Source organism: Gambusia affinis, linkage group LG17 (genome assembly GCF_019740435.1).
Source record: "Gambusia affinis linkage group LG17, SWU_Gaff_1.0, whole genome shotgun sequence".
Taxonomy (NCBI): Eukaryota; Metazoa; Chordata; class Actinopteri; order Cyprinodontiformes; family Poeciliidae; genus Gambusia; species Gambusia affinis.
The window spans coordinates 15,970,035-15,983,442 of NC_057884.1; the positions used below are offsets into that span (position 1 = coordinate 15,970,035).

The 13,408-nt window shown below is 35.3% G+C and overlaps 1 protein-coding gene across 4 annotated transcripts in view; it reads left to right on the top strand.

The window, feature by feature from the left end:
* Window positions 1-13,408, top strand: part of nsmfa (NMDA receptor synaptonuclear signaling and neuronal migration factor a) — a 40,025-nt gene that overhangs the window by 23,293 nt on the left and 3,324 nt on the right. For 3 of the 4 annotated variants that reach the window (XM_044095767.1, XM_044095768.1, XM_044095770.1), the window contains 7 exons: window positions 3,082-3,171; window positions 7,276-7,406; window positions 8,713-8,796; window positions 8,940-8,973; window positions 10,413-10,483; window positions 10,579-10,658; window positions 11,090-11,192. In XM_044095767.1, coding sequence (XP_043951702.1) covers window positions 3,082-3,171; window positions 7,276-7,406; window positions 8,713-8,796; window positions 8,940-8,973; window positions 10,413-10,483; window positions 10,579-10,658; window positions 11,090-11,192 — 593 coding nt within the window. The remainder of the gene's footprint in view (window positions 1-3,081; window positions 3,172-7,275; window positions 7,407-8,712; window positions 8,797-8,939; window positions 8,974-10,412; window positions 10,484-10,578; window positions 10,659-11,089; window positions 11,193-13,408) is intronic. The other variant, XM_044095769.1, reaches the window with a different exon arrangement.

Consider the following 13,408-nt stretch of genomic DNA (forward strand, 5'->3'; position numbering starts at 1 on the left):
CATCATTTTCTTTTCTTTTCCGTTAACTGTTGCTTTGCATGTGTATACCACCAAGGATTGCTTGTTTGCCCTACATTTCCAAGATTTTATATTAATCAGTGTATCTTAGATGAGGCAAGTCTATGCATGGTTGGACCTTTTTGCATATAATGTGTGTTCTTTGAATGTCTGGTTGCAAACTGCTAAGTAAATGTAAAACAAAATAATTTCTAACAAGACACTGGTGAGTTAAGCTTGTGTTTTTTTACAGCTGCTCATTAGTAAAAAAGTATATATAAAAATGTTAAATACAAGTATATTACCGGTATATGTTGCAATGTAAGGTTTTTTTTATATGTTCGAAGTAATTGTGGTGTGTTTAAAAAGTGATTAAATAAATCCAAATCCAAATAATAGTTATCATTTCTATATAACCAAATGCATTTAGAACATAGCACATTTTACTAAAAGCAAAACATGGAAGAATAATCGTCAAAACTTATTATGAGTGGTTAGACATGATTAAACACATTAGTCAAATAAATTAGGTTTGTAATCAATTTATCGCAAGTCTTTTAATTTCTTAACAAATACCAATAATTGATGCTATAGGCCAAGTTTTTCGATTCCAATAAATTTTGGTTAATGGTTGAGCTAATAAATAGACAGAAAAATTGATTATGATGACATGTATCTGTTTCTACCCAGGATCATTTAAAACTGGAATACTGTGGCTTTGCTTTCATGCAGTGGTCCATCCAATATATCCAATTGCAGGTACAAACCTGCTTGTCCTTTAGCAGGAAAATCAGCAGCTTTATACTTTAAACTCTTCTAAATTATGCAACTTTGTCAAAAAAAAAAAGAGTTAAATGCATTGATATTTTACCTAACAGGTTTTTGTTAATTAGTTCTATATTCAGAAGTGTTCAAGTCCTCTCTGTTGCTCTTTCTACTCACTGCATTTTAGTGGAAATGGGATTTTTAAATCCTCCTCATATAGAGTAATTGTTTCAACACCTAAACCCTCTGTCAAAACATCAACAGAGTAAAAGTAAAAAAATATTCAGCTCTGAAAGCAGAAGGGCAAAGCAATACTAACACGTGTTTGGCTGTTTTTTTCCTCTCCTTGTCTGGGTGTCTCATTCCATCATTTTAGATATGAAACGTTGAGCCTATGAGGGAACAAAATGTGACATTTGTTTTCAAAACCTGGTCAACATACTTTAATTCCTGTTTTACCACATAACATTTGCACATTGATTATTGATTGTTACACTATAAAAACCCTTAATTTGTGTTGCCTGTAAGCTGAGCAGAGGGTCGGGAGTATTATGTAGCTTCCAGATCATTAGGTGCTGCATTCACTTACCCTGGGACATCTGACATTTACACTAAATATAAACAATAAACGAGGTTTACATTCCACTGCGCAATTAAATGTCTTAATTATTTTAAAGTGTTGTTTTTAATGTAGCAAATTAATCAAAATTAACACATTAAAGTCCCAGTTCTATCTATAATCAGTCCTCAGAAGGTCAGAAATAAAGAATATGAAACAGATGGATGAAAAAAAAGCAGTATCAGTTTTTTTTATAACCTCAAAACTTTGCTGCGTGAAGTGAAAAGAGTTGGAACATTTAGCTTTCCTGTTCATTACTGATCATGATTCACTGTATGAATTCAGTACGGTTCATCTGACAAACCTTTGGCTGCTAGACTCAAAAGGAATATTTTTGCTTTCATCAGTTCATAAAATGTGGATCCGTTTGTCTTTAAACCCATGGTTATGTTCTAGGAGAAATTGTGGTGTTTTCAAAAATGAGGTTTTTTGGGTGTTTCTTGTTGATAGTTTAACTTTCAATAGGCTTTTTTTTTTTTTTGCTTCGGCGCACGGAGGGAACAGTAGACCTTCACTGATCACCCCAAAGTTGGTCACTGAAGTCTTTTCTGTTTGGCTTTTGTTTGATCTAGAGTTCTTCCATTTGTCTAGGCTCTTAATGTCTACGTTAAAGCTTTTTAGAACAGCTTTTTATCAGAAGAACTTCTTTAATCATCTTTTAGATCAAAGTATGTCGTTCTTCTGAACTGCCTGGAACAACCCATTTTACTCATGTTTATTGAGAGAAATACACTATAACCAGCATACAACATCTGCTGCCTTGAAAGAGCCCATCAGAATGATCTCATTGATTGAGCTCCACACTGTTACTATTTGGAACCCATTCAGCTACAGAATTGATTCCACAGACTCGGCAGCATCAAGCCTTGATTGTTGGACTGTTTGTTTTCTATTACTGAACTGCACCTCGAAGTGAATTATTTGATAGATTGGGCCTGTTGGTGTTGTTGGACTGCTGATAATTTGAACACAGCTCCATGTCAAAGTGGGCGTTTTAGAGGGTGATTGTGATTGCACACAGTTTGTGAATTCTTGTTCTGTTTTTGTTATTCAACACTTTATTTGCATTGGATGCAGTGAAATTTGCATTTTATGGAGTCTGGCCACAGTTTCAAAGTGTATTACAGCCCAAAATGTAAGATTTATGAATGGCAAAATGACATTTTCTTTCTCATGATCAAATGGCACAATAAGTAAGGAACAACAATTAAAACAACCCAGCGTAGAGAAATAACAATCATAGTTTTTTCTATATAAACAAAACCTTTAAAAGTTCTAAAACCTTTTAAAAAATCTGCTATAAAGAACAAGTGACAGCTTTTAAAATGAGGATGATCAAACTCTCGTTTGCATAGAGTTTGTAAATAGCTATGTTAATTTGTCCTGTCTCTATATATGCATAAAATGTGTACTGATGAACATGTGGTAAATGGTAAACATGTGAACAATAACAAGCAACAGAATGACACTGTGCTGTTTGCGTGCTCATTTGTTTGTTGGTTTTGTGTGTAAGCAGTGTTTGTGGAGAAGAGTTGTTGCTCTGTGTGCTTTCTGTATCTGTGCTCTGGTAGCTGCAGCAGTCTTTGCATTCTTGTTTGTTTTTGGTGATGTGTGCTTTGAGGAAAAAGCCATTCTGCGGGCTTCCTGTTGAGTACGCGAGAGTGGGAGTGTGTGTGACTCTCTCTCCTCACCTACACTAGCATTCGCTGAGCGTAGATCGAAGAGTTTCAGCCGTTCCTGGAGTGACCCCACCCCAGTCAAGACTGACTCCCCTCATGAGGCTAAAGACAGTGAGTTAACACAGACAGACACATCCACACTCAAAGACACACCAAATTAGGCCTGAGATGCTAACAGATAGCAACATAGGGATTGACAAAATGGTGCAACAAGAAAAAATAACTGGTAATTAAATCCTATTCAGAAAAGCAGATTTTAAGTTAATATTTTTGCACTTGCAAATACCCACAAAAGTATTATTTAATGTAATATGTAATAAACACCTTGCTGAATACAAATTTGATTGTTTTGCTACTAGATGTTCCTATATTCTACATGTTTGAGCTTTAAAACTTTTCATTTCAATAAGTTTTCACACTTTTTGAATCTCTTTAAATTTTGTCACTTAAAAAACTACAACTTTGATGTGCCTCTCCATTATTTTATGTAACTTATAAAGTTCAGTTGAAGAAAAAAGAAACCATTTTTTAATTAAAACAGACATGCAAAAGACACAATCCAAACGGTGTAGTGTCTATGTACTTTACTCTTTGTATAAGTCCAGCTTTTCTGTGAAGGTCTCAGAGTTTTGTAAGACAACGTTAGAGGACTAACAGTGAAAAAGACCACGAAACACATCAGACATCAGAAACACAATAGAGAGAAAGTTAAGGAAAGGTTTAAAGCAGAGTTAGTCCAAGTAGCAACCAGGAGACCCATGGTAACTTTGGAAGACATTCACATGGAGAATCTGCCATTATTCCCTACCAATTTTGTACTCTAAAATCTTGTTTTTATTTCTTTTACTGAAAACATTAAAACTCAGAGAGTACTCACTATTTAACAGAGCACAATCTCCTCTACATATCCTCCTTATAACAAAGTAGCTTTTGGCATCACAACTCACATCCTGACTAAGACCAACTAATACTGCAAAAAAAAAAGTCACACGTACAAACTGACTGTTTCTGCTGTTGATTCTGACCCTGTCCATCTGTCTCTCTCTGATTGTGGGTCTTTCTTCAACTTTGTGATGCTCTCGTTCTGTGAGTATGTCCCCCACAATGAAGTGTGTCCAAGTCCGGGTGTTTCAGCTGGTAGAAATGTTATTGTAAGGACTTGTGTGTCTTTTGTGAATTTGCGGGGCTGTGAAAGTGCGAGTCAGCTCAGACTGTTTGCATGCTGTTTGTTTGCACTAATGTTCGGGTTTGTGCTTTGATTTTTTTCCCCCCACCTTCATTAGTGTGTCAATATAATATATAATCAAAAGAAATAAATTGATGAAAATATAATGTGATGGTTAATGTTTCTTGAACCTCTGCTGTGTCTTTGTTGGCCTTAATTCTGATCCCATTTTGTCATTTATGTCCCTCCATTCATGCTATTTTTACTCATCCACTGCAATTTTGTCATAAAATGGGATTTAATGTAGCATAATTACTTTTTTCACAATAATGTATGTTGTTCAAAATGACAAAAAAAATCACTCCACAATGAAATACTGAAAACCCAAAGAAGACGTCCAAAATAAGAGTGACAGGCACAGCTGATGGCAGCAAAGATTGTAGAAAAACAACTGAAACCCATGGATAAGAAAAGATTATAAAAACCTTGAATTAGTGAATTAAATGATAGAAAACCAGTTTGATGATTCGAAAGTTGGGACAAGGAGTAAGTCAAGATCAAACTGTTATTTGAATGTAAATTGCATAAATTTAGACAAACTTATTAAAATCAGAAAGACGGAAACACAAAGAAAGATCAAAATCACTAAAAACATGAAACTTACCTTTAGTAGAGCTGCAGTGATTATGATGCTCCTGTCAGATATGAATATTTGATTTTCTTGAATATCTACAGATTAAAATGTTGTTTCTAAAGTAGACAACTAATAGGTGAAATAAAATGTGCTGCAGAATGTTTGATAAAAATAATAGTTATAACCTCGGCAGAAGATGAAGGGACTACAAGAGTATGTCTAGGTATGAGGATACATCCATTATCTTTATTTAATTTTTATATAAAAAGGCATCAGAGAGAAAGATTTTAACTGAAGCATTTATTGAGTGAAAATAATAGAAGTTCTTAATTTTGATGTATTAATGTATTTAATAAATTGGGGCAGTCATATCTGGCATACAACTTGTTTGGTAAAGTTGGAAAACAAGCAAAAAATTGTCAAGTATAATTGGCATTGTTTACAGAAAACTCAGTTAGATTTATAAGTTATTCAGTGAGATTTATTTGCAGTTACAGTGCGCATAAAATGTGACTCTACTGAAACACCAGCAGCAGAGATAATCAAACTACTGGCATTAAAGTATGATTTAACAAAAGTATGAATGTGATGGAGACTTTCCTGTGCATAAGTACAACTAGTGTAATGGAGAACTATTTTAAATCCAAAACAAATTAAAATGCAGAAACTTATAATTTTTTAGAATCTTATGCTCAGAAACCTTTAAAGAAAAATTCATAAGTTTTGATCTCAATATTTTGAATAAGAATTCAAATGTTACTGGGGGCCCCGTCCTGGGGGACCAAAGTATCATCTTGGTTTGTTTATGCCCTGGGCCGGCTCTGGTGCCATAGGATATCTGTGCTGTTCTCTCCAAATATGACCGTATGAAAACATCAAAGCTTCCAAACCACAAATGTGAGCTCCACTCTGAATAACTAAGAATTTTTACTGCATGCTCCAGTGCAACACAGATTTCTGCTGTTAAAATGTCAAACTACTCCCCAGTGAGTAAAAGGTAACAAGTCAATGTGGAAACAGACCGATGTCAAAAATCCAAGACACTTCTCTGAATCACAGCATGTGTTCAAAACTATTTTCTCTACTTCCTCTCAGCAGCAGAGGCATTGAACTTTACACCTGCTTAGCATGAAACAGGTGCACTATCACAGCTGACAACACTGCAGCTTTCAATTTGTGAAATATTGGCCCATTATTTGTCTATTTTATTCTGTACTCCACAGTTTGAGCAACCTGTTTAAGACTTTCATCACACCACTCCCCCACTTACTTTCAAAGAAAACGTCTCTCAAGATCATTAAACGGACAGAGATTACTCTCAGAAGCCCTTAAACAAGGTCTGCAGCTCTAATCATATTAAACATCATGCAGTGAAATAACCTTTTATTTAAAAAAAATGTTCCAGCCTGGGTGAATTCACAAATAGACCTGACACATGATGATATCTGAGAAAATGTTTTATGTTTCACAGTATCAGTCAAAAATGGCTTAAAACTATGTAACATTAATTATTGCAGTTATGACAGCTACACATTGATACATGCAGTCATGGTTAATATTAATGCATCAACTAAAGTATAAACACAGAATTTAAGTGTATTTTTGCTTAAAGTATTAAATCTTTTGCAGTCCCGCTTTTTTAAGAGTTGCACCAATGAAACATGGTAATAGATGTGTAATTAATGTGTCTGTAGTTGGCCGCTTAACTAACATACCACTCATAGCTTTACCGGAATAAGAATACCATCGTTGTTTCTAGCATCTGAAAATATTCCCAGACAAATTTTTCTCCCTTGTAAGCAGGAGATATGTTCTTTCATCCAGCTCACTGGCAGTGTGCAGCAACAGGTGGAGCAAAGAAAATGTTACACTCTAAACAGCCTGTGAAAAGCCTCCAGTAGTTTGTCTGGCATTTGATTTAAAGGACTTTAAAACCAAAATACTTTTGGAACTTGTAAAAGTTTGTATAAATTGATACCAGTAATCGGCTCATGATGTGTTTCATTTATTTTTTCTTGGCCTGGCTCTAATTCTCCATCATAACATTCATTTACGGCATCTAGAAAATATTTTATAAACTTTCATGCATGATTGAGTCATTATTTATGTACTACAAATAGCATAAACATGATTCTTAAATACAGGCAGTTAAATTATTAGGATTATCAGTTCAGAAGCATTTTCCTGGTTGGTAGAAGCGAAACTCAGTGTTTGGTTCCTTTCCTCTTGTTTTCTCTCATTTATGTCATCATTACGAGGTTCATCCTCTCACCTCTCATCCTTTCTCTCTGATCTGGTCTCTACTCCCTAACTATCTCTGCCACATGGCTGGCCTCCCACTGCTCTTCCAGCATCTCCACATGCGCCCTGTTACCTCAGGCCTTGATGCTCTGCCCTGTGTCTTGTTGTCTTCCAGGTGGAGACCTGCAGGCTTCCACTAACGCCCTGGAGGACGGAGCCCTTGACGATGCTCTAGACTGGGAGGAGGAGAAAGAGACGGAGAGGCTGGCCTGCGAAGGAGATGACTTTGTTCCTCCCAAAATTATGGTATTATTACAGTATTTGGCTGATTTGTCTGAAAGGAGAGAGAGCAAAGTCTCTTTAACATAATAATGGAGCTGCATTGAGATGATAATGAACTCATCAGTAAAGGATAAAGAACTAAATGTAGAAAGCAATGTATTTCTTATGCAAAAAATATTGTCCCTCATTACTGGCTTTTATTGGGTCTCTCTTATTCTTCCAATCCAAACAATCAGAGGTCACTGACCGACAAGAAAGCAAACCAAATGGATGGAAAGGAAAATGTAAACCATATCCACCTTTTTCCTAGCCCCCATGAGGCTTTGCGTGATTTATAGGTCCGACTTCCGCGGCAAACCGGAACCGCGATTTGTTTATATGTTAGCAACTCCCTAACCGGCTTTCGTCAGAGCTTTTAGGCTATAAAATATATGGAAACACCAGCTATCAAAGCTTAAATGTGACAATATTATTTTAACCTACAGCTATTGCTGGGATGGCACCTTGAAGAAATGGCCGCATTTCTTCAAGTCGCACTAGCATATGTAGCTACCCGCACTAGCGTAGATAGCTACTTCACTGACTCAGTTGCTTCGGATGCAGATGCGGGTTTTCTTCCGTTGGCTTTTTGTCCACACAATGAAACGAGCAAACAATTTTATTTTTATTTCATTTTGTCTTATAAACAAATTTTGCTGGCCCAATCATAATGATAAAGACTCAGATTATGAACTTTATTATTTATTTTAATTCAAACGAAAAATAAAATTCACATCACACCAGGCTAATATTATGTAGTTCTGGTGATTTATACCGTGTCTACACAAACCTGCAGCTCAGATGTCTGACCAGCTTCTCTGCTTTTCTCTTTATTACTGTCAGTTCTTCAGAGAAACGAGCTGCTATAAGCGCTGCTAATTGACGGTCATTCCGTTACAAATCCTAACGATCGTGTTCCTGTCGCTCCCCGTGATTAAACTCACAATTACGAAAATCTATACTGAGCAGCTCTCTGATCGCAGACGGTGTGTCCGTAAACAAGTTTTACTAAATTTGTATTATAACCGAAAAGAGAGATGTAACTTCTATAATAAATATAGACTAGCAAAAGTCTCTAGAAATTACAATGAAATACTGCTACTTCCGGTGGGAGTTTCTTTATGTGGTCCTGTACATTGTCCTTGTCTTCTTAAAACTGGCTGATGTAGAGGGTTGCCAGGGTGTTTTTTCTACTCATGACAAGTAGGATAAATGAAGCTTTTGAATTGCGAATGTCATTTGAATAACTTCACTAATCTGTCCTCTTGTGTCCTTTCTGCTCCATCTTCAGTTGATCTCTTCCAAGGTTCCAAAAGCAGAATATATTCCCACCATAATCCGCAGGGATGATCCATCTATCATCCCCATCCTCTATGTGAGTCCAACACACTGAAGACTAATATGTTTTGTACGCTGAAGAACACAAAGGATATTCAGCATACAGATTGCAATCTTTTACATTTTCTTTCATTAATTCAGGGTTTGGTATTCAGTGCTAAATTGTGTTTGTTTTCACAGGATCATGAACATGCAACTTTTGATGACATTTTGGGTGAGTTATTTTCTTAAGTTATGCCTACTGTTTGCTTAACATACAACTAAGAAAATGTAGAGTCATAGTAAGCTGTCAGTAGCTGTATAAATAATTGTTTAACAATTATGCTAAGTTAACCGAAAAGCAACCAAAATTACTTTAAATGTAATCAGTGTTTCAGCAAAAATACCAATGCAACTGCAAAGCTGTATTTTTATGCAAAACTTGGAATTTGCAGTGTTTTTCTATGGAGTAAGTTTAAAACGTACACACATCCATGTAATAAGATCAAGTTGTGTGATGTCAAAAAAATTAGACCATCATAGATCCTTTTACAGAAATTTTCCATCTATAATGTGACATACAATTTATGTATATTAATTGGGACTGTCAGAGAGAATAAGGCAAAACGATAACCTGGTCTCATAAGCGTCCTTACTTATTAAGCATTACTTTGTTCAATCACTTTATGATTTATTTTAAGAGTTTGGTCTTGCCACGCACATGCATTAGCTATATGCACCCTGATTCAGCTGAAATTAGATTCTACTGCTCTCTAATAGTTTTTTACTTGGCATTTGGACTTTTTAATTCTTTCACTAATGGCAAATTTATCAGTGAGGAGAAGGATAGAAAAAAATCCAACAGCCTTTTATATGTAAACCTAGCACAAAAAGTAAGGAACTTCTATTTAGTTAATTATTTCTTTGTTGTATCTGCGCTTCTGGGCAAGTATGTGTAATTTCTTGAATTTTAATTTTCATGAAAAATGAATTTGCAGCTTGAGCTGTGGTGTTTCATGGCCCCAACCCACATGCTCTATGCACAGAGTCTTTATACAAATTAGGCATAATTTCATAAGCAGGCTTTACAGTTTTATCAATTTATTTTAAAGCTGAAGCCCAATATGAATTTTATTTTTTGTGATTACGCTGAGTGCAAATGTATAGGATGAGTCACCTTTAGTTTTTATTCTCAGCTGAGCAGCAGAACAGTCCAAACTGACTCCTGTTGCAGAGTAAGAATTAAAAGTCAAGCAAATGGCTTGGGGAGAAACCCGACATGCAATTAAATCTCCAAATTATAGCTTAGATTTGGCTTATAATGCGTGTTTAAATCCTGTTTAATCCTTCCAATCGACTTACCTACTGTTATTTAAAAACCTGTCTGCATTCGTAAAGTATTGCTCATAATAGAAGCATTTAAAGCAAAAGTTTCCCTGAGATTTCAGCATCCCTATGTGAAATAAAGCTCACACAGAGTATTTTAAAAGATCGTTCCAAATCTGTATTTGAAAGTTCAGATTATAGAATTACATCTGGTTCTCCTCCATGGATCAAGGGCTTCTAAATATCATGCTGATATTACACATTTACATGCTTCTGTCTCGAAGTGTGATCTATTCATTTTCTCATTAGTTCCTTGATCACATATCGCAATTTATTTCTGGTTAATAGAGGAAATAGACAAGAAGCTCACAGCGTACAGGAGAGGAAGTAAATTCTGGAGGATGCTTATCTTCTGTCAGGTGAGAAGGAAGATTATATATTTTAGTTTTATTGAAACCCTTTGATCTATAATTTTTTCTCCTTTTTAAAATGTGGCTTAATATCTGTTTAACAGGGAGGCCCTGGTCATCTTTACCTTCTGAAGAACAAGGTGGCGACCTTTGCTAAAGTGGAAAAAGAAGAAGATATGAGCCAGTAGGAGGCTATTTTTTAACTTTTTTTGTCCTGTCACAATTTGCATTTATCTTTAATGACACACGTGAAGACCCATGACTGGGAGTGTTGGTAGTTTTCATCTAAAAAAAATTTTTTTTATTTTTCAGCTGAAATAAAACACAAAGGTGTCATTTCAGCTGGTTTATCAAAGCTTCATCCCAGGATGTTTTTGTACTATCTTAAGAAAAAGATCAATAATAATTCACAAAATATTGATTCAATGTGATTGCAGATCACATAGCTTTACATAGCTTATTTGGTCTTTACTATGCTGCTGTTGTTATTTGGCAGGAGAGCTGGTTGAGTTAGTTCTTCTGTCTTTATTGCCCTGGAAATGCTTACACAAAAATCTCATACAGATTTTATTTTCTGTGGGGTTTTTTTATTTATTTTTTGTTGCTTTTTTTCAGATTTTGGAGAAGATTGAGTCGCTTTATGAGTAAACTCAACCCGGAGCCAAATGTGATCCACATAATGGGATGCTATGTTCTGGGAAACCCCAATGGAGAAAAGGTATTCTGACACCTTAGATAATACGTACATTTGTTTTAAGAAACTAATTCCTTAATTTACATTTTTTTTATAAGTACTGGTTCCGCTGGCAGATTATTTCACTTATAACATCTTAAGTTAGTTTTGTCTTATTTCCAGTGCCCTATGGTATTTGCACTAAAAATCAGACCAAAAATACTTGGAAAGATGTTATTTTTGCAGCATAAAATGTATACCTTGCATTTGATGTTTAATATTTTTTAAGTGTATATTAGTTAATAAAATCCCTACATAAGTAGCAAGCTTCACCAAAGACTAAAAGGTGCCCTTTATACCAGTGAGCTCTCTCTTTCTCCACTCATAACTGTTTTCTCATATTTCTAAGTGATTAAACTTGAGTAGCACATGCACGTCCCAAGTGATGCTACATCTCTCTGTTCCTGATCTGAACAGCTTTTAAGACACACAGCAACACACAAACATGCCAAAATAAAGGATAAACAAAGCCCGTGCACACACAAGCTGGCAAACACATAAGCAGCAACAGACCATCGCCAGCGGTGTTTGTCTGACCCATCTGTCTGTTTCCGTCATGTCTGCCAAACAATGTTTTGTTATATAAAGTGCTTCTCTCTGGGGTTGATGGACAGTCTGCAGAACAGACTACAGATCAGGGATTTCTGCACCTAGACAGACAAACACAGCTGCAAGCTTTTTGTTTTTTAGGACTGTATGAAGCGAAAATGAAAAACAAAAACAAAACAGGTGTTAGGTTGATCCTTTTTTTATATAGGGACTTAAGTTCATGATTTTGGTTGGAATACCTGTAAACATGTGCTCCAGTTTCCTTAAATGCCTTAAAAAGACATTTTCTATTATATGTTTACATTTTCTCCAGAGAATATTCATTTACTTTTTAGGATTTCAAAAAAATCACTATGTATATTATGCTGTGCAGGTTTGAAAATGATATAGAATTTAACGTCATGACTTTCCGTTGCACCTGTGTGACACAAATTTCATCATTTGTACCAGTTTACAAGAGATCCTCTGAGTCCCTTTGAAATCAGCCACATGCGGAGCCAGGATTTTCTGAGTTAAGAGACTGTGTGTGTGCCAACAGCAGACTCACACAGAGAAAACTCCTGTCAAAATGTTATGCTTGAGACGTCACAGTCACAGACTAACTTGAAAAGATATAGTGTGATGAGATATGCTGTCATTGATATTTGTAACATAAATTATTCTGTATTTACAGGGACAAAAATATTGAGAAATTATGGTGTTCCACATGTGTCACAAATGTTTGTAAATGTTGATATGTGCGCTGTATGTGCTCACTTAACATATGAGTTAGCACTTGTGTTTGATCAATAATACCTTGATTTTATGTGATGATGTCATTGGCTCATGTTGTTTTGATTTTATCTACAAAAGAATAGTTTAGACTAAAGCTTATTCATGTATTACAGTGTCCCAGTCAAAGTCCAGACCAAAATCTATATAGAAATCTGTTGCAACTCGCAACACTTGAAAATTGCTCTCAATAGATACACTTCATCTAATCTAACTGAGGTTAAACTGTTTTCAAAAGAGAGTTGGGCAAAAATGTCAGTTACTAGATGTGCAAAGTTGGTAGAGGAAAAGGGAGGTAAAAAAGATTTCCTTTTACTTTTACTTTACAATTACATTCTACTTTGAGTTGATTTATAATACTCAAACTTTACATATTTTGTCATTTTCTTACTGAGAAGTTGGCCACAGTGGTTTCGCTCCACTACTGTACTTTTTTATAAGCAGCGTTCCCTAGTGTTCATAGTTCAATGTTAGCAGAGAACAAAAGTGGTGTTCTCCACTAACAAGAATGTAGTGTTGTGAGGTCTATTTCCTGTAGAAAAAAACAGATATAAGAAAAAAAATCACACTGTCTACACTATATTCCATGCTAGCGTTCTCATTGCAGCACAGCTAGTTTTTACTGGACATTTGAAAAGTAAGACCACAACCAATAGAGACATCTCCTATTCATTATTTTTGCCACATTATATTTTCAGGTCCTTAGCTAATTTAGGAATTTACAGTGTCACATTTAAAGAGAATGGCAAGACTTAAAAAAATATAAAGTAGTGATTTGTTCTTGTTGTAAACAGAAGTATAGTAACAATTTATTATTTATGGAGTTTTTGTAATATTGATGGCTCTCAATGTCACCTACAGTTTCTCCACAGAAAAATTGT